General features: G+C 44.1%; 5 protein-coding genes and 1 pseudogene across 6 annotated transcripts; 3 read left to right on the top strand and 3 right to left on the bottom strand.

The window, feature by feature from the left end:
- Positions 1–903: 903 nt before the first annotated feature.
- On the bottom strand, positions 904–1,697 carry LOC117548572 (hemoglobin subunit alpha-2-like). Its single transcript, XM_034219939.1, has 3 exons — positions 1,600–1,697; positions 1,299–1,506; positions 904–1,121 (listed from the first exon to the last, which is right to left on the bottom strand). Exons 1-3 carry the CDS (start codon positions 1,695–1,697, stop codon positions 993–995), a joined length of 435 nt encoding a protein of 144 aa, XP_034075830.1. The 3' UTR covers positions 904–992.
- On the bottom strand, positions 953–16,118 carry LOC117548559 (hemoglobin subunit alpha-2-like). Its single transcript, XM_034219927.1, has 4 exons — positions 15,979–16,118; positions 15,678–15,885; positions 15,356–15,500; positions 953–979 (listed from the first exon to the last, which is right to left on the bottom strand). The coding sequence occupies exons 1-3, from the start codon at positions 16,074–16,076 to the stop codon at positions 15,372–15,374; spliced, it is 435 nt and encodes a 144-aa protein (XP_034075818.1). The 5' UTR covers positions 16,077–16,118; the 3' UTR covers positions 953–979; positions 15,356–15,371.
- On the top strand, positions 2,440–3,245 carry LOC117548568 (hemoglobin subunit beta-2-like). The gene is made up of 3 exons (XM_034219937.1): positions 2,440–2,586; positions 2,715–2,937; positions 3,028–3,245. Exons 1-3 carry the CDS (start codon positions 2,447–2,449, stop codon positions 3,154–3,156), a joined length of 492 nt encoding a protein of 163 aa, XP_034075828.1. The 5' UTR covers positions 2,440–2,446; the 3' UTR covers positions 3,157–3,245.
- On the bottom strand, positions 15,362–19,446 carry LOC117548560 (hemoglobin subunit alpha-2-like). Of its 2 annotated transcripts, XM_034219929.1 has the most exons (4): positions 19,307–19,446; positions 19,005–19,212; positions 18,677–18,827; positions 15,362–15,380 (listed from the first exon to the last, which is right to left on the bottom strand). In XM_034219929.1, exons 1-3 carry the CDS (start codon positions 19,402–19,404, stop codon positions 18,699–18,701), a joined length of 435 nt encoding a protein of 144 aa, XP_034075820.1. In that variant the 5' UTR covers positions 19,405–19,446; the 3' UTR covers positions 15,362–15,380; positions 18,677–18,698. The 2 variants fall into 2 exon arrangements, with proteins under 2 accessions (XP_034075820.1, XP_034075819.1); XM_034219928.1 differs by lacking the exon at positions 15,362–15,380 and having other exon boundaries at positions 18,610–18,827.
- On the top strand, positions 16,816–17,619 carry LOC117548565 (hemoglobin subunit beta-2-like). Its single transcript, XM_034219934.1, has 3 exons — positions 16,816–16,963; positions 17,092–17,314; positions 17,406–17,619. The coding sequence occupies exons 1-3, from the start codon at positions 16,824–16,826 to the stop codon at positions 17,532–17,534; spliced, it is 492 nt and encodes a 163-aa protein (XP_034075825.1). The 5' UTR covers positions 16,816–16,823; the 3' UTR covers positions 17,535–17,619.
- Positions 19,447–20,187: 741 nt separating the features above from the next.
- On the top strand, positions 20,188–20,955 carry LOC117548569 (annotated as a pseudogene).
- Positions 20,956–21,195: the final 240 nt, after the last annotated feature.

Genomic DNA, 21,195 nt, shown 5'->3' with positions numbered 1-21,195 from the left:
AATAAAATAAGCAACATTTCTAATGATAGTACTTTTGTTGCTATTGTTGTTACTATTACAGAAAGCCTTTACATTATAGCTCCACCAAATATAGCCATTATTGTCATTAAATGCTCTGCATGAGGTCTCTGGTTCGTCACTTGAAGAGCTATAAAGTTGCTTTACATATTTTTTCTTTCTTTCAGGTAGCTCACTTTTTTTGATGTTTTTTATAATAACAGTTGTATAAATAATACTACTAATACTACTAATCGTCATCATTATATTAGTAATAATAACAACAATAATAAGAACAAGAACAATATTAATACAGATGATTACTAAATTAAAAGTATTATTATAATTATAAGAATAATTATAATAATAGTAAGAAAAGCTGTTAATACTAAAATAAAAAATATTCATTACAACCACCACGAAATCCTTTGTTGACCCAATATCAAATGTAATCCAATGTTTTGAAGAAACATTGATGTTGCCAAATTGATACAACATACTTACCTGTTTTATGGGTCTTCTACTTTTGTTTTCTTAAAATCATTATGAAAATGTTTGAACTGATCCCAGTGACCCTATTAGTTTTTTTACAATTTTTACAATTGATTTCATCATTGACGATCCTGCACATTGTTTTGCAAATCAATCCATTAATTGTTAAATGTATATAATCTCACCTAAAAGGGTGACGTCTTAAAATGCCTTGCTTTGTCCAAACCAAAAGACATTTCACAATGCATACAAAAGAGGACGTTTGGACTTTCTGCCTAATAAATAACAATAAGGTCAAAGTGGTTTCCTGTTGAGTTTCTTCTGGTTGACTATAAAGTCTGCTTTGTGCTGTAGTTGTGATTAACTCTGACATTTGACATGATCATAACACACAAACCAGAATACAACAGTTTCTTTTCTTTTAGCATGAATGCATTTATTAATCACGATGCAACACAATGTCATCTCATGCTGCAGTCTCCTTCTTCTTCTTCTCCTGCTGCTTATCGGTACTTCTCAGACAGGGCCAGAGACACAGCAGCCAGGAACTTGTCCAGAGACACATGAACCTCAGGGGTGAAGTCGGTGGGGAACATGACGGCCATGACCACAAGGATGTTGTGGGAGAGAATCTGTGAAAGAAGAAAATGACACAGATGTTACATATACCCATCAAACATAAGGACATGTTGTGCATGGTTGTAACAGATGGATCTGTTGTCTGTCTGGAAACCTCTCAACGGCCCAAGTTTGAGAAACACTTCCTGTACATTTCAAGGTATTATCTTTGAATCACTCTGGCTCTGCACCTTGAAGTTACCAGGGTCCACACGCAGAGTGAAGGCATGCAGCTGACTGAGTTCCTTGAGACCTTCTTTCAGGTCATCGATTTTGGTCACAGCGTCTCCAACTCCCATCATCACAGTTATTCCGTGCTTCCTGGCAGCAGGAGAGTTGGGGCTCTGGTCCGGCCAGTGGGAGAAGTAAATCTTGGTCTGTGGGTACACCACCAGCATCCTGGGTCAAACCAAAACAAATGTTAGTGAGAGCCAACATAAATGCATTTATAAATGTTGGAGCAGGTTGCAGCAGTCAGTTCGGTCACATTACCTGGCTACAGCATCGGCACCGATGTCCTCGGACTTTCCAGACACTTTAGCCCAGAAGGCCTTGACTGTTTGCTTGTCTTTAGCAGTGAGAGTGGTCATCAATGCCAGTTGAACGTGTGTTGCTGAATGCGGTGATCAGCCCAAGCAGTGAGGGGTTTTTATGCTTGTAACAGAGCATAGAAACACCCAGATCTTCCTCTAAGATATGCTGCACAAGGCGTGTTGGGTTGCAGCCCCCATGAGATAAACCAGATAATTCTTGTCATGGTGACTTTGGAAATGTTTAAGATGTCAACACTAAACCCCAAAGTGACAAAAACATTTTGTTTAAACATCAGCCTTTGTGTTAGTGTATAGCCTGGAGATACTACCTGACTGGTTTCAATCCATCTTCTGATTTGAGATTGAGAAAGGCACTGAATTCATAGGCTATACCAACATGTATGAAGGGAACCAGACACTTCTAGGGCTGTTACCTTAAACTGGATAATGTCTCTGTACCTATGATGGTGAAGGGAAATTAAAAGTAATACAAAGAAAGTTGAAAACATCATTTAAAATGATAATTTATAGCATTACTCAGTATAGTTGGTCTTTGTATAATTAATTATAGATCTCTGTCCAGGGTGCTGATGCTGTGACTGATACGTTCAAGATATCTACTGTTGCTGTATTACAATTATTACTTTAATCTATTTCCTTCCTCTCAGAGATAATGTAGGTGGAGCAAATTCGCCGAATTCTCTTATCACTGTAGAAAATCCATGAGATAGAACTTGCCCGGCCCACCACCCACCCACTCGCTGGTTGTGGGATGGGAGCAGGAGGGCTTTAAAAGGTTGCATCTGATGCCAGAGAACTCAGTATCTGCTGACCTGCAAACTGGAAGCGACAAAATGGTTGAATGGACAGACTTCGAGCGCGACACCATTAAGGACATCTTCTCCAGGATTGAGTATGATGTGGTGGGCCCTGCAGCTCTTGCCAGGTGGGTCTTTGTAGTTTTGCATTTTAAAATAATGTAGCAGAGACATGTTTTCTTTCAGACACATTGGATTAAACTACATTTTTTCTAATGTAACCGTTTGATTTGAACGTGTTCACGTGTTTCCTCAGGTGTCTGGTCGTCTACCCCTGGACTCAGAGGTATTTTAGCGGCTTTGGAAACCTCTACAACGCCGCTGCGATCAAGGGAAATCCCATGGTTTCCAAACACGGAACAACCATCATGCACGGTCTGGACCGGGCTGTGAAGAACTTGGACGACATAGAGAACACCTACACCGAACTGAGCGTGCTGCACTCCGAGAAACTGCACGTGGACCCCGACAACTTCAAGGTACCGTTGTGGAACTCATTTAATTATTCATATTCAGAGATTACCAACCTTTCCTGCTTCTGATGCGTTCTGATGCTTGCTGTGTTGCAGCTCCTGGCCGACTGCCTGACCATCGTGGTTGCTGCTCAGCTGGGTAAAGAGTTCACTGGTGAGGTGCAGGCAGCTTTCCAGAAGTTCCTGGCCGTGGTGGTGTCCTCCCTGGGAAGACAGTACCATTAGAGCTGCGACGCGAGACCATCACATGCTGAGCATTTGTTTAAAACTGTTTTTGTCTCAAAAGCAAATAAAACAATTAGCTAATCCATCAAGTTGTTGTGTAATTACACCAAAAACTAACACTCTTGACTTGTGTTACAAATGTATGTAAATCCTTAAAGAAAATAGTACGATAAACATAAACAATAAAATAAGCAACATTTCTAATGATAGTACTTTTGTTGCTATTGTTGTTACTATTACAGAAAGCCTTTACATTATAGCTCCACCAAATATAGCCATTATTGTCATTAAATGCTCTTCATGAGGTCTCTGGTTCGTCACTTGAAGAGCTATAAAGTTGCTTTACATATTTTTTCTTTCTTTCAGGTAGCTCACTTTTTTTGATGTTTTTTATAATAACAGTTGTATAAATAATACTACTAATACTACTAATCGTCATCATTATATTAGTAATAATAACAACAATAATAAGAACAAGAACAATATTAATACAAATGATTACTAAATTAAAAGTATTATTATAATTATAAGAATAATTATAATAATAGTAAGAAAAGCTGTTAATACTAAAATAAAAAATATTCATTACAACCACCACGAAATCCTTTGTTGACCCAATATCAAATGTAATCCAATGTTTTGAAGAAACATTGATGTTGCCAAATTGATACAACATACTTACCTGTTTTATGGGTCTTCTACTTTTGTTTTCTTAAAATCATTATGAAAATGTTTGAACTGATCCCAGTGACCCTATTCGTTTTTTTACAATTTTTACAATTGATTTCATCATTGACGATCCTGCACATTGTTTTGCAAATCAATCCATTAATTGTTAAATATATATAATCTCACCTAAAAGGGTGACGTCTTAAAATGCCTTGCTTTGTCCAAACCAAAAGACATTTCACAATGCATATGTAGCCGGCGCTACTGTTTTCTGAGGATTAGCTGTCAGATCATTTCTTCACGTGGCTGGGCCGCCACTGGCCCTTTAAGACACCCCCCCCCCTTCTTTAGTCAGCTGGCCCTTCCATATAAGGAAAACGCACAGCTGTATGTAGTTCAGCATCTCCCGCTACACTTTAAATGCCCACTCACTCCTCACCCACATCAGCTGTGACTATTACGAGTGTTCTTGTTCCAGTTATCGTTGTCTGGCTGATAGGCGTGTATTCCCCCTATACGAGGTATGTGAAGCTGCTGTTAGGATTTGTAACATTCAGTGTAGGCCTACCACTGAATTGTTAACATGTGGCCTGTAAATGCCAGGCTTCTTGACAGCCCCAGCAGAGACTGTGCAGAGAATCACCGTTGCAGAGGTGTCCAGTGAGGTGATAATTGAGTGAATGCGTTTGCATCAGAGGTAGGAGATTAATTGTATGTACACTGAAGGACATTCATATAAGTCTTTATACAATTTCTAATCTCCTTTCTCCATTTATTTTAGGATTAGTTTGCTACCGTTTTGCCTACCTTCTATGTTTTGCTTATTGACTAGTTTGTTGTATTGTGTACAAACTAGTGATTTAATCTTTAAAGCGACAGCACCCTCATTGTAACGACCCACTCTGTCCCACAAGGTCTAATACTATCTCTGTGCTTATACTTCTTCAGTGACGATCCTGGCCTGTGGAGTGGAGCATGTGGTTTGCTGGGCACTTTTTGCATGCAGATATGGTTGATTTGTAGTGAGTGTTTGATTGAATACAGCTACACGTGGTGATATTGTGGTTTTGGGGAAACCCTCAGCAGTTGGCCAGAAGAATCACTTTTTAACTATCATTATGTGTGATATTGTAATTATTATAGTTATTCTCTCCTTGTCAGAGCCAGCCTTCAATCGTGGGACTTATGTGTGTCGACTGAGAAAGCTGAATAAGTTTTAATCTGCATTTTGTACTACTGAACTTTTACTTGATTATTTATATAATAAACGTTTGTAAACATTTGAACTTGAGGCCGCGTCCCTGTCCATCCTTTTATTCTTATCTGCGTGACTTGTCCTAAGGGCTCGTATTGGGGAACCCAGGTTAGCGTTAAGTATCCTAAACCCCTTTTATTATCGCAGCCCCCCCCCCCCCTCCCCGGTGGGGCAGGCAGGGTTCGAGTTATAAACTGAGCTCTATGGGGGTCTTTAAAACTAACGCATGCCTGCGCCTGCACGCGCGCACGTGCAGGCGCGCACGCACACAGGCATAGATTGCGCAATAATGTATTGCGCACCTTGGAGGTGCAGACTCCAACTGATGGTATATATTGCACACCCTTGAGAGTATACAAGTAGTGTCTGATGTGTTAGGGCTTCAAAGATAATTACAAAATCACAAAAACTCAGGAACTCTGTACTTGTGGAGCGTCACAAACAGAGCCTCCGTTTATTAGGTTTTACTCTCTCTCCACAACTTCAGGACAGACTGCGCATGCTCAAACACATGAACTCGTACACAATCAATAACAACGTAAGAGCTATACAAATTAAAGAAAATACAAAAATTAGCTCTCACAGATAAAACGAGAGAGAGAGACTGACTTCACTTTACGTGGTCCAACAAACACACACACACGCACACACAGACACACACGCAGCTTTACGCAGATAAAATAGCCCAAAGTGGTCTGTTTTCAGCAGGCTGTGGTCGCGGTCCTGGAACCCATGATGTGGAAGTCCGATGTCCTTTATTTATCCACGATTGGATGAATGGGAAAGGGTCAAATATGTTGATAGGAGGCCCATTTAAGTCCACAAACAACAATGCGTTGAGGCTTCTGGCTCGCAGCCGGTTCCTGGTCTTGCAGTCAGTGTCATTGCATGCCGAAAAGCCCCTCTCGCACTCTGCAGATGTCGGAAGAACAGTGTTGCTCGCCACTATCATTCTTTTCAAGGTTTTACCCTGATGTTCCTTGCCTTGTTGTTGAAGTTTCCAGTCTCTGAACTCACTGACAGCTTCAGTTGCGGACTCTCCGAGAAGTTTAGCAAACTTCCCCACCTCCCTTTCTCCAAACAGAACAAGCTCTGTCCTCTCTTTTGGCCAGAAGTGCTGATCCAGAGGCTTCAACATAGTTACCAGCTCACTATCGGGGAGACGCCTGGTGAGATTATCAAGGATTGACTGGTAAAATTGGGACTTCTTTACTTTAGGTTGAGTTTCTCTAATATCAACCCCTTTGAACTGGCCGCTTGTTATGCCCGCTTTGACTTTTAGTTCAGTTTTCCCATCGTTGTCCTTCATGGCAGAGAGCACCTCGATCGTCTGATGTATGTAGCGGCTTGCATCAACCAGGGACGTGTCGCGTTTCTGTAGTTTCAGGGAGAGACTTTGTAATTCACGTAACACGTCTTTCATTGTCGCTAAATCAGTGAGGAATCCAGTGGATGTCAGATGCTTTAGTAAACCAGTGTACTTGGCTTTCTCTGCACCGGAACGTGAGCCATCTTCACTAGCAGATTTAAAGTGATGTGCTAACACTGGGAAGTCCTTCAGCACAGCTTTGACAGTGTTGTAACTGCTGGAAACCCATCTAATTGTAAAGACTTGTCCGATTTTCAGAATCTGCATGTTCAGTTCCGCAGCCGCTTCCTCTAACTCCCTGGCGTTTTTCGTGGACTGGTGGTAAAGAGAATAGAGTTTAGCGAGGAAAAACTCTAAATGATTACAGCCTGCCACAGCCTTCAATGAATCATTCACCGCTAATTCCAAACGATGAGCTAGACAATGAACTGCCTGAAGACGAGGGAAATCCTTTTTCAGCCTGGCTATGAGTCCATTCTGTCTCCCGGTTAGCACGGCAGCACCGTCTGTGGCTATGCTAATTAGGTTTTTACAAAGAAACTCTTCATCCATTCCCCCCGCCTGGAGGCTGTTTTCAGTGCGCTACACAGCGACTCTGCATCAGTGCCCTGGTCCAGTTCAACAATGTCAAAATACACATTGTCCATATCTCCATTCCCAGTGACATCGCACCTGACATAAATAATCATGTATGCGCGTCCATGAATTGTGCTTTCGTCTAGCGTTAGACTAATACGGGAATCAAGTGATTTGATATTAGAAATACATTTCTTTTTCATCTCTTGTGCAATGTGCTCCACAATCTGGGCACATGAATGATCGGATCTGTGAGCAGGGCCGACTGTCGCACCATTCATCTCATTAAGTTGCATAATGGGTTTCAATTTTGTATAAGGCAACCTTTCTTTAGCGACAGTATAGGCTGCCCTGAACGAACTAGCTGTCTCATTAAACAGGCTGGAGCTGAGTTCTGCAACTTTCTTCGGAAGCACTTGTTTTAGTTTGAGCTCCGCTATTTCAACAGCTCGTTTATGAGCAACAGAGTCGCGGTGTATGTAAAAAAAATTCCGCAACTGCTTCTGCACAGGGCTACTCACAGTCCCATTGATCCAGGCATCCGCCAAATGCGTTCCATATTTTTTCTCCGAAAGTAAGAGAGTCTTGGCTACCTTACAGACGAGGCATCCAAGACCACACTCCTTTGAAAACAGCCAGGTGTTTCTTTCTTTCCAGGATCTCCACTGATTGTGTCCCCAGTTAAGTGGCAGTCCTTCTGTAGCAGTACCTCCTGCCTCCTCATGCCGCTCCGCTTCGGAACTTTCTTCGTGTGTGCAGGTGGTCCCACATTCAACAGCATCAGGTCCGCTAGCAAAGACAGCATCCTCCGTAGCTGCAAGGTTAGTGCTAGCTGTCACGCTAGCAGGTGCATTTTGGTTGTCAAAAGCTGTTTTTTGTTTCTTTGTGAGAAAACCAAAACTAGCCAGGCTTGTAGACCCCGTCGGCAGCAGTGGCCTTTTTTTGGGCGGCATAGTACTCGTCTGCTAGCCTACGGTACTCGTAGTATGTGGGTATCTTGTAAATATATAACGGTTCATTCTTCGGGCGCGCGCAGCACGTTCACAGCCTCACAGGCATAGATTGCGCAATATTTTATTGCGCACCTTAGAGGTGAAGTACAGGCATATTGTCATTCAAGAGAGAATACGATGCGTAGTTCTTTTGGAAAACATTGTTTTGTTTGCCTATTTACCTCGTTAACGTAAATAATACTAATTACATTGAAAAATGCATTATTTTCTGATCAAAATAATGGTTGTTGGTAATGTATATTAGCGACCCCCACAGATGTTTGATTTCATTGGGTCCGTGGGAGCTCAGGCACCTCCTTATGGGAGCTCAGCTCCCATTGGCTCCCACGTAACTCGAACCCTGGGGGCAGGTCACATTTGAACGTTGTCGGCAGGATGGTATAAAGCAGCGACGTGTGCTTCTAGTTCTTTTGTACGATACAATTATTATTATTATTATTATTATTTTTTTTTTTTCAATGCTTTAATTATTTCTTTTCTGAGGCATAAATAGACAAGGCTGTGTAGAGGTAAGGGGCAAAACGGTAGCGGACTAGCTGCGGGAGTGAAGACCTGGCTGTGCTGTACGGACCTTGAATTAATTCACCTGCAACCCGTAACTGACCGTTCTTTCTTCCCGCCGCAGTAGCCATGGAGGCTGATCTGCAAGACTTAAGGGACATGATTGCCCAGCTTAAGGCTGACAATGAGCAGCTGCGACAGGAGCGTGCTGCATCTCGAGATTCGACCAGCGCTGATGGGGGCCCATCCACTGCACCACAACCCTCCACCTCAAGGGGGGTTCACACCAGCGAGCGTGTTCTCTACCTTCCCAGAGAACGCAAATGTCCGGTGTTTAGAGGTAACTCTGGTATAGGGATAAGTGATTGGGTCGAGGAGGTGCGGTCCAGCATGCGGGCTCGTTACCTCTCTCCTCTAGATCAGGCTTACTTTATCTATGACCATCTGGAAAGTGAGGCTAGAGAGGAGATTAGGTACCGGCCACAAGGTGAACGTGAAAATCCAGAACGAATCTTGACTATTCTGCAAGAAATGTATGGTTGTTCTAAATCTTATGTTGCTCTACAGGAGAGTTTCTTTTCTAGAAAGCAGCTAGTTGGAGAGTCCCTCCAGGAGTATTCCCATGCCCTCTTCTGCCTCATGGAGAAAGTGGTTAAAAGCAACCCCGGAGGTATGACCAATTCAGCTGTACTGATAAGGGACCAATTTGTAGAGCATGTACTGGAACCTGCCTTACCTAGAGAGTTAAAACGCCTGGTTCGCATGCACCCAGATTACACCTTACTCGATGTCAGGACAGAAGCATTTAGATGGGAACAGGAGGGCCAGTCACCTAGTGTGAGAGAGAGAAGTCACTCCGTGCCATCATTTTGTGCAGTCCAAGGTTCCCAGGACAAGGGTGAGATGGCTGTTGCAGCTAATGATAAGGCTCAAGATGATATGGCTCAGTTAAAAGACATGTTGAGAAAGCAGCAAGAACAAATTAATCAGCTCTCTCAGAATATGTTGCAGCTACAAAATATCCCTAGACAGCAACAGTTCACTCCAAATGCCCCTGTAGTGTGCAGACGCTGCCAGCAGCCAGGGCATATTGCTAGAAATTGTTCCCATCAGCGTGTTCAGCAAAACCCCAAGCCCTATGCCCCCAGGCTAGGTTCAGCCAATGCCCAGCAGCCCGCGGAAAACGAATTCCTTCTGGTCTGCAGAGCCATGACTCAGAAGGGAATGCTCCTGGCTCAGAGGATGACATCGATGTCTCAAAGTTGTTAGGGTCCTGCCCAACTGTAACTGTTGGCCTGGGCGGTGTGGAGATTAATTGTTTACTCGACACCGGCTCAATGGTAACCACTATCACTCAGAGTTTCTTTGCCCAGCATTTTCAGGGAGGTCTCAACTCCTGTCATTGGCTTGAACTCCATGCAGCAAATGGCATCGAAATACCTTATGTTGGTTACTTGGAGACTGATGTAGAAGTTTTGGGCAAAGTGGTCCCTAGTCGGGGAATTCTGGTCGTTAAGGACCCCCCCCGCACATTTACCCCAGCCTAAGGTGCCAGGTATTCTAGGTATGAATGTGATCAAAGAATGCTACAATGAGCTCTTTCAAAAGCATGGTGCTGCCCTGTATGACCTCCCTTTTGTTCATCAACCTTCCTCCCCTTGGCGCAAAGCCTTCCAGCAGTGTCATCAGGTAGAGACAAACATCCCTACAATTGGCATGGTCAGGGTAAGGGGGCGGAGACCAGTGTGCATTCCTGCTGGTACAGTGAAGATAGTTGCCACCACATGTCCCCAGGGTGGGTTCGGTGCCACTGGTGCCGGTCTTTTTGAGCCATTCACTGCTAAAAGCCATCTCCCTGCAGGTGTGCTAGTGTCTCCAGCCATGGTCACAGTAGTGAGGGGGACAGCCTATATTCCAGTGGTAAATGTAAGTGCTACTGATGCTACCCTTCACCCCCGCACCCCCGTTGGTACGCTGAGCCCTGCTGAAATTGTGAGTTTACCAAAAGGAATCACTGAGGTGTCTGTTCCCCCCATGACGCAGGTCACGGCTACCATATCCTCTCAGGTTGGCTCAGATGCCCTCTTTGTAGACCCCATCTCAGCTGTAGACTTGTCAGTACTCCCTCCTGCAGATCAGGTCAAAGCCCGGTCATTATTGAGGCAGTATGAGACAGTGTTTGCCACACATGATGGTGATTTGGGGTGCTCTGACCTAATTACCCATGAGATACCCCTCCTAGACGAGGTACCAGTCCGTCAGCGATATAGGAGAGTACCCCCCTCAGAGTATGAGGCAGTAAAGGCACATATTCGACAGTTGTTAGACAGCCAGGTGATCCGAGAGAGTAGCAGCCCCTACGCCTCTCCAATCGTCATCGTTCGGAAGAAAGATGGCAGTATCCGCCTTTGTGTCGACTACCGGCGGCTGAATAGCAAGACGCGCCGGGATGCCTTCCCATTGCCGAGGATCGAGGAATCGCTTGATGCACTCTCAGGAGCAAAGTGGTTCACGACCCTGGATTTGGCAAGTGGATACCATCAGGTTCCTGTGGCAGAAAAAGACAAACTGAAAACTGCTTTTTGCACACCATTTGGCTTGTTTGAATTCAATAGAATGCCATTTGGCCTTTGTAACGCACCTAGCACCTTTCAGAGACTGATGGAGCGGATGTTCGGGGCCCAGCACTGTCAATCCCTACTGTTGTATTTGGATGATGTTGTCGTCTTCTCTTCCACAGTGGATGAACAGCTGGACCGTTTGGGGGCTGTGTTGAACAAGCTGCAGCAAGAGGGCTTGAAAGTGAAGCTGAGCAAGTGTGCATTCTTCCAAAAGGAGGTAAAGTACCTCGGCCATGTCATCTCTGCTGATGGTGTCTCTACAGATCCGGATAAGATCTCTGCAGTGGCAAACTGGAACTGCCCCACTACTGTGTCGGAGTTACGATCCTTTCTGGGCTTTGCTAGTTACTACAGGCGCTTTGTGGAGGGATTTGCCAAGCTTGCTGCCCCACTTCACCGATTAGTTGCAGAAGCTCAACGGACCCACAGCCGGAAGCAGCAGCAACCTCTGGGGGACAGTTGGACTGAAGAGAGTGACAGGAGTTTCCAGGATCTCAGAGCAAAGCTGGTGAGTGCACCTGTTCTGGCTTACGCAAACTTTTCCCTTCCATTCATTTTGGAAATTGATGCAAGTTATGGCGGTCTAGGAGCAGTTCTCTCGCAGGAGCAGGACGGAAAAGTGAGACCTGTAGCATATGCCAGTCGTGGGTTGAAACCCACAGAAAGAAACATGTCCAACTACAGTTCCATGAAGCTTGAGTTCTTGGCATTAAAGTGGGCCATGACAGAGAAATTCCGGGACTACCTGCAGGGCCAAAAATGCATTGTCTGGACTGATAATAACCCCCTCAGCCACCTAAATACAGCAAAATTAGGGGCTACTGAACAGCGCTGGGCCGCGGCGTTGGCAGACTTTGATTACACCCTTCGGTATAGATCAGGCAGGGCCAACGTTAACGCTGATGCACTCTCAAGAAGGCACCCTGTGCCACCCCAGGAGGTCATAGAGCTGCCCCTATCAGGGACATTCATTCCCAAGGCCTTGCAGAAACCTTGCAGCTCAGAGGCCCATAATCTGGTAATCCAAGCTGCCATTTCTGCCCTTCCATCACATTCAAGCACTGAGTTGGCTGCTCTTCAGATGGCTGACCCAGTTATAGGGATGTTTTTACAGTACTGGGAAAGCCACAAGTGCCCAGACAGAGCAACCCTCCCTCCCCAAGTCCTGGAGCTGTGTCGGCAATGGGAAAGGATTACCCAGATGGATGGACTGCTGTATCGCCGTACCCAGAGGCCAGATGGAGGAGAGGACTTCTACCAACTACTCCTTCCAGGATGTCTGAAGAGTCAAGTTCTGCAGCAGCTACACCAGGGTCACGGCCACCAGGGGATGGAGAGGACAACGGATCTTGTACGACAAAGATGTTACTGGCCCCACATGCACAGAGACATCAAAGAGTGGTGCCAGCAGTGTGAGCGCTGTACACTTGCCAAGGTAACTCAACCACACACCAAAGCACCCATGGGCCACCTCCTGGCCTCCAAACCCAATCAGATATTGGCAATTGACTTTACTCTCCTTGAACCCTCGCAAGATGGCAAAGAAAATGTCCTTGTAATGACTGACGTGTTTTCGAAGTTCACCCAGGCTGTAGCAACGAAGGACCAATGTGCCTCAACAGTAGCACATGTTCTGGTGACAGAGTGGTTTTACAAGTTTGGAGTGCCCGCTCGTCTTCACTCTGACCAGGGTAGGAATTTTGAGAGTGCCCTTATTCAACAGCTATGTGAACTCTACGACATTCAGAAAACCCGGACTACACCATACCAACCCCAGGGTAACGGGCAGTGTGAACGGTTCAACCGGACTCTCCATGATTTGCTCCGTACGCTCCCAATTGAAAGGAAGCAGAATTGGTCTAGATACTTGCCTCAGGTTACGTTTGCATACAACACCACCATCCACCAATCTACCGGTGAGTCCCCTTACTACCTTATGTTTGGACAGGAGCCTCATTTACCTGTTGACTTCCTCCTGGGAAGAGTTCCCGAACCTTCCCATGGAAGAGTTGAAACCTGGGTCCAGGAGCATCAAAAACGACTACAGGTGGCCTACGACGGGGCACGTTGGAGAATGGAGAAAGCTGCAAACTCTCGCAAGGAACGCCATGATGCTGGAGCTAATGCCAGCGACCTGCAGGAAAAACAGCTGGTCTACGTGAGAGACCACAGCAGAAGAGGAAGAGTCAAAATCCAGGACCGGTGGAGCCAGTCATCCATGTGGTGATCAAAGCCCCCAGTGCTGGGGGCTCCACATATTCCGTGACCCCCTTGGAAGATCCCCACAAAGTGAAACACCTCCATCGATGTATGATCAAACCTGTACCTCCTAATCTTTGCCCTCAAGGATCTGCAAGAGAGGACCCCAATAATGCCCCCACTGAGAGTGAGGACCACGTGGCTATGAGCAGGGACATGCTTGAGGAAGAAGCGGGTGATGGTCTCTTTGTGGTGACCAGGTCCTTTGGTGAAGAATCAAGACCGCTCCAGATAATACCAGCCACTTCTAATAGTTCTCCTCTAAACTCATCCCTCGCAGTGGCTTCAGGAAGCGGGACAGAGCCCCCAAGGAGAACAGCTCGGAAAACAGCGGGTCAACACTCGAACCCTCATCGCCTGCCTGAGGTGGCAGAGGTTAGGCTACCTGGGGCTGTAACCTCTCGGGTCCCTGGTTTTAGTAGTATGGTAGCTGCATATTTTAGACCCTGGAACTAATCAGCTGTTATAGTACTGGGTGATATCGGCGGGTCGCCAATACAACAAATTGGGGGCAGATTGTAGCCGGCGCTACTGTTTTCTGAGGATTAGCTGTCAGATCATTTCTTCACGTGGCTGGGCCGCCACTGGCCCTTTAAGACACACCCCCCTTCTTTAGTCAGCTGGCCCTTCCATATAAGGAAAACGCGCAGCTGTATGTAGTTCAGCATCTCCCGCTACACTTTAAATGCCCACTCACTCCTCACCCAAATCAGCTGTGACTATTTACGAGTGTTCTTGTTCCAGTTATCATTGTCTGGCTGATAGGCGTGTATTCCCCCTATACGAGGTATGTGAAGCTGCTGTTAGGATTTGTAACATTCAGTGTAGGCCTACCACTGAATTGTTAACATGTGGCCTGTAAATGCCAGGCTTCTTGACAGCCCCAGCAGAGACTGTGCAGAGAATCACCGTTGCAGAGGTGTCCAGTGAGGTGATAATTGAGTGAATGCGTTTGCATCAGAGGTAGGAGATTAATTGTATGTACACTGAAGGACATTCATATAAGTCTTTATACAATTTCTAATCTCCTTTCTCCATTTATTTTAGGATTAGTTTGCTACCGTTTTGCCTACCTTCTATGTTTTGCTTATTGACTAGTTTGTTGTATTGTGTACAAACTAGTGATTTAATCTTTAAAGCGACAGCACCCTCATTGTAACGACCCACTCTGTCCCACAAGGTCTAATACTGTCTCTGTGCTTATACTTCTTCAGTGACGATCCTGGCCTGTGGAGTGGAGCATGTGGTTTGCTGGGCACTTTTTGCATGCAGATATGGTTGATTTGTAGTGAGTGTTTGATTGAATACAGCTACACGTGGTGATATTGTGGTTTTGGGGAAACCCTCAGCAGTTGGCCAGAAGAATCACTTTTTAACTATCATTATGTGTGATATTGTAATTATTATAGTTATTTTCTCCTTGTCAGAGCCAGCCTTCAATCGTGGGACTTATGTGTGTCGACTGAGAAAGCTGAATAAGTTTTAATCTGCATTTTGTACTACTGAACTTTTACTTGATTATTTATATAATAAACGTTTGTAAACATTTGAACTTGAGGCCGCGTCCCTGCCCATCCTTTTATTCTTATCTGCGTGACTTGTCCTAAGGGCTCGTATTGGGGAACCCAGGTTAGCGTTAAGTATCCTAACCCCCTTTTATTATCGCAGCCCCCCCCCCCTCCCCGGTGGGGCAGGTCACACATACAAAAGAGGACGTTTGGACTTTCTGCCTAAAACATAACAATAAGGTCAAAGTGGTTTCCTGTTGAGTTTCTTCTGGTTGACTATAAAGTCTGCTTTGTGCTGTAGTTGTGATTAACTCTGACATTTGACATGATCATAACACACAAACCAGAATACAACAGTTTATTTTCTTTTAGCATGAATGCATTTATTAATCACGATGCAACACAATGTCATCTCATGCTGCAGTCTCCTTCTTCTTCTGCTGCTTATCGGTACTTCTCAGACAGGGCCAGAGACACAGCAGCCAGGAACTTGTCCAGAGACACATGAACATCAGGGGTGAAGTCGGTGGGGAACATGACGGCCATGACCACAAGGATGTTGTGGGAGAGAATCTGTGAAAGAAGAAAATGACACAGATGTTACATATACCCATCAAACATAAGGACATGTTGTGCATGGTTGTAACAGATGGATCTGTTGTCTGTCTGGAAACCTCTCAACGGCCCAAGTTTGAGAAACACTTCCTGTACATTTCAAGGTATTATCTTTGAATCACTCTGGCTCTGCACCTTGAAGTTACCAGGGTCCACACGCAGAGTGAAGGCATGCAGCTGACTGAGTTCCTTGAGACCTTCTTTCAGGTCATCCATTTTGGTCACAGCGTCTCCAACTCCCATCATCACAGTTATTCCGTGCTTCCTGGCAGCAGGAGAGTTGGGGCTCTGGTCCGGCCAGTGGGAGAAGTAAATCTTGGTCTGTGGGTACACCACCAGCATCCTGGGTCAAACCAAAACAAATGTTAGTGAGAGCCAACATAAATGCATTTATAAATGTTGGAGCAGGTTGCAGCAGTCAGTTCGGTCACATTACCTGGCTACAGCATCGGCGCCGATGTCCTCGGACTTTCCAGACACTTTAGCCCAGAAGGCCTTGACTGTTTGCTTGTCTTTAGCAGTGAGAGTGGTCATCTTGCCAGTTGAACGTGTGTTGCTGAATGCGGTGATCAGCCCAAGCAGTGAGGGGTTTTTATGCTCGTAACAGAGCATAGAAACACCCAGATCTTCCTCTAAGATATGCTGCACAAGGCGTGTTGGGTTGCAGCCCCCATGAGACAAACCAGACAATTCTTCTCATGGTGACTTTGGAAATGTTCAAGATGTCAACACTAAACCCCAAAGTGACAAAAACATTTTGTTTAAACATCAGCCTTTGTGTTAGTGTATAGCCTGGAGATACTACCTGACTGGTTTCAATCCATCTTCTGATTTGAGATTGAGAAAGGCACTGAATTCATAGGCTATACCAACATGTATGAAGGGAACCAGACACTTCTAGGGCTGTTACGTTAAACTGGATAATGTCTCTGTACCTAGTCTGGTGAAGGGAAATTAAAAGTAATACAAAGAAAGTTGAAAACATCATTTAAAATGATAATTTATAGCATTACTCAGTATAGTTGGTCTTTGTATAATTAATTATAGATCTCTGTCCAGGGTGCTGATGCTGTGACTGATACGTTCAAGATATCTACTGTTGCTGTATTACAATTATTACTTTAACTATTTCCTTCCTCTCAGAGATAATGTAGGTGGAGCAAATTCGCCGAATTCTCTTATCACTGTAGAAAATCCATGAGATAGAACTTGCCCGGCCCACCACCCACCCACTCGCTGGTTGTGGGATGGGAGCAGGAGGGCTTTAAAAGGTTGCATCTGATGCCAGAGAACTCAGTATCTGCTGACCTGCAAACTGGAAGCGACAAAATGGTTGAATGGACAGACTTCGAGCGCGACACCATTAAGGACATCTTCTCCAGGATTGAGTATGATGTGGTGGGCCCTGCAGCTCTTGCCAGGTGGGTCTTTGTAGTTTTGCATTTTAAAATAATGTAGCAGAGACATGTTTTCTTTCAGACACATTGGATTAAACTACATTTTTTCTAATGTAACCGTTTGATTTGAACGTGTTCACGTGTTTCCTCAGGTGTCTGGTCGTCTACCCCTGGACTCAGAGGTATTTTGGCGGCTTTGGAAACCTCTACAACGCCGCTGCGATCAAGGGAAATCCCATGGTTTCCAAACACGGAACAACCATCATGCACAGTCTGGACCGGGCTGTGAAGAACTTGGACGACATAGAGAACACCTACACCGAACTGAGCGTGCTGCACTCCGAGAAACTGCACGTGGACCCCGACAACTTCAAGGTACCGTTGTGGAACTCATTTAATTATTCATATTCAGAGATTACCAACCTTTCATGTGGCTGATTTTGTCCTGATATTTGCTGTGTTGCAGCTCCTGGCCGACTGCCTGACCATCGTGGTTGCTGCTCAGCTGGGTAAAGAGTTCACTGGTGAGGTGCAGGCAGCTTTCCAGAAGTTCCTGGCCGTGGTGGTGTCCTCCCTGGGAAGACAGTACCATTAGAGCTGCGACGCGAGACCATCACATGCTGAGCATTTGTTTAAAACTGTTTTTGTCTCAAAAGCAAATAAAACAATTAGCAAATCCATCAAGTTGTTGTGTAATTACACCAAAAACTAACACTCTTGACTTGTGTTACAAATGTATGTAAATCCTTAAAGAAAATAGTACGATAAACATAAACAATAAAATAAGCAACATTTCTAATGATAGTACTTTTGTTGCTATTGTTGTTACTATAACAGAAAGCCTTTACATTATAGCTCCACCAAATATAGCCATTATTGTCATTAAATGCTCTTCATGAGGTCTTGGTTCGTCACTTGAAGAGCTATAAAGTTGCTTTACATATTTTTTCTTTCTTTCAGGTAGCTCACTTTTTTTGATGTTTTTTATAATAACAGTTGTATAAATAATACTACTAATACTACTAATCGTCATCATTATATTAGTAATAATAACAACAATAACAAGAACAATATTAATACAGATGATTACAAAATTAAAAGTATTATTATAATTATAAGAATAATTATAATAATAATAAGAAAAGCTGTTAATACTAAAATAAAAAATATTCATTACAACCACCACGAAATCCTTTGTTGACCCAATATCAAATGTAATCCAATGTTTTGAAGAAACATTGATGTTGCCAAATTGATACAACATACTTACCTGTTTTATGGGTCTTCTACTTTTGTTTTCTTAAAATCATTATGAAAATGTTTGAACTGATCCCAGTGACCCTATTAGTTTTTTACAATTTTTACAATTGATTTCATCATTGACGATCCTGCACATTGTTTTGCAAATCAATCTTTAATTGTTAAATGTATATAATCTCACCTAAAAGGGTGACGTCTTAAAATGCCTTGCTTTGTCCAAACCAAAAGACATTTCACAATGCATACAAAAGAGGACGTTTGGACTTTCTGCCTAATAAATAACAATAAGGTCAAAGTGGTTTCCTGTTGAGTTTCTTCTGGTTGACTATAAAGTCTGCTTTGTGCTGTAGTTGTGATTAACTCTGACATTTGACATGATCATAACACACAAACCAGAATACAACAGTTTCTTTTCTTTTAGCATGAATGCATTTATTAATCACGATGCAACACAATGTCATCTCATGCTGCAGTCTCCTTCTTCTTCTTCTCCTGCTGCTTATCGGTACTTCTCAGACAGGGCCAGAGACACAGCAGCCAGGAACTTGTCCAGAGACACATGAACATCAGGGGTGAAGTCGGTGGGGAACATGACGGCCATGACCACAAGGATGTTGTGGGAGAGAATCTGTGAAAGAAGAAAATGACACAGATGTTACATATACCCATCAAACATAAGGACATGTTGTGCATGGTTGTAACAGATGGATCTGTTGTCTGTCTGGAAACCTCTCAACGGCCCAAGTTTGAGAAACACTTCCTGTACATTTCAAGGTATTATCTTTGAATCACTCTGGCTCTGCACCTTGAAGTTACCAGGGTCCACACGCAGAGTGAAGGCATGCAGCTGACTGAGTTCCTTGAGACCTTCTTTCAGGTCATCCATTTTGGTCACAGCGTCTCCAACTCCCATCATCACAGTTATTCCGTGCTTCCTGGCAGCAGGAGAGTTGGGGCTCTGGTCCGGCCAGTGGGAGAAGTAAATCTTGGTCTGTGGGTACACCACCAGCATCCTGGGTCAAACCAAAACAAATGTTAGTGAGAGCCAACATAAATGCATTTATAAATGTTGGAGCAGGTTGCAGCAGTCAGTTTCGGTCACATTACCTGGCTACAGCATCGGCGCCGATGTCCTCGGACTTTCCAGACACTTTAGCCCAGAAGGCCTTGACTGTTTGCTTGTCTTTAGCAGTGAGAGTGGTCATCTTGCCAGTTGAACGTGTGTTGCTGAATGCGGTGATCAGCCCAAGCAGTGAGGGGTTTTTATGCTCGTAACAGAGCATAGAAACACCCAGATCTTCCTCTAAGATATGCTGCACAAGGCGTGTTGGGTTGCAGCCCCCATGAGACAAACAAGACAATTCTTCTCATGGTGACTTTGGAAATGTTCAAGATGTCAACACTAAACCCCAAAGTGACAAAAACATTTTGTTTAAACATCAGCCTTTGTGTTAGTGTATAGCCTGGAGATACTACCTGACTGGTTTCAATCCATCTTCTGATTTGAGATTGAGAAAGGCACTGAATTCATAGGCTATACCAACATGTATGAAGGGAACCAGACACTTCTAGGGCTGTTACGTTAAACTGGATAATGTCTCTGTACCTATTCTGGTGAAGGGAAATTAAAAGTAATACAAAGAAAGTTGAAAACATCATTTAAAATGATAATTTATAGCATTACTCAGTATAGTTGGTCTTTGTATAATTAATTATAGATCTCTGTCCAGGGTGCTGATGCTGTGACTGATACGTTCAAGATATCTACTGTTGCTGTATTACAATTATTACTTTAACTATTTCCTTCCTCTCAGAGATAATGTAGGTGGAGCAAATTCGCCGAATTCTCTTATCACTGTAGAAAATCCATGAGATAGAACTTGCCCGGCCCACCACCCACCCACTCGCTGGTTGTGGGATGGGAGCAGGAGGGCTTTAAAAGGTTGCATCTGATGCCAGAGAACTCAGTATCTGCTGACCTGCAAACTGGGAAGCGACAAAATGGTTGAATGGACAGACTTCGAGCGCGACACCATTAAGGACATCTTCTCCAGGATTGAGTATGATGTGGTGGGCCCTGCAGCTCTTGCCAGGTGGGTCTTTGTAGTTTTGCATTTAAAATAATGCAGCAGAGACATGTTTTCTTTCAGACACATTGGATTAAACTACATTTTTTCTAATATAACCGTTTGATTTGAACGTGTTCACGTGTTTCCTCAGGTGTCTGGTCGTCTACCCCTGGACTCAGAGGTATTTTAGCGGCTTTGGAAACCTACTACAACGCCGCTGCGATCAAGGGAATCCCATGGTTTCCAAAACACGGAACAACCATCATGCACGAGTCTGGGACCGGGCTGTGAAGAACTTGGACGACATAGAGAACACCTACACCGAACTGAGCGTGCTGCACTCCGAGAAAACTGATACTGACGTGGACGCCCGACAACTTCAAGGTACCGTGTGGAACTCATTAATTATTCATATTCAGAGATTACCAACCTTTCATGTGGCTGATTTTGTCCTGATATTTGCTGTGTTGCAGCTCCTGGCCGACTGCCTGACCATCGTGGTTGCTGCTCAGCTGGGTAAAGAGTTCACTGGTGAGGTGCAGGCAGCTTTCCAGAAGTTCCTGGCCGTGGTGGTGTCCTCCCTGGGAAGACAGTACCATTAGAGCTGCGACGCGAGACCATCACATGCTGAGCATTTGTTTAAAACTGTTTTTGTCTCAAAAGCAAATAAAACAATTAGCAAATCCATCAAGTTGTTGTGTAATTATACCAAAAACTAACACTCTTGACTTGTGTTACAAATGTATGTAAATCCTTAAAGAAAATAGTACGATAAACATAAACAATAAAATAAGCAACATTTCTAATGATAGTACTTTTGTTCTATTGTTGTTACTATTACAGAAGCCTTTACATTATAGCTCCACCAAATATAGCCATTATTGTCATTAAATGCTCTTCATGAGGTCTCTGGTTCGTCACTTGAAG

Source organism: Gymnodraco acuticeps, unplaced genomic scaffold, assembly GCF_902827175.1.
Source record: "Gymnodraco acuticeps unplaced genomic scaffold, fGymAcu1.1, whole genome shotgun sequence".
In the NCBI taxonomy this organism is placed as follows: Eukaryota; Metazoa; Chordata; class Actinopteri; order Perciformes; family Bathydraconidae; genus Gymnodraco; species Gymnodraco acuticeps.
Note: the sequence above shows the minus strand (reverse complement) of the source record. Positions and strands in the feature narration are given on the sequence as shown.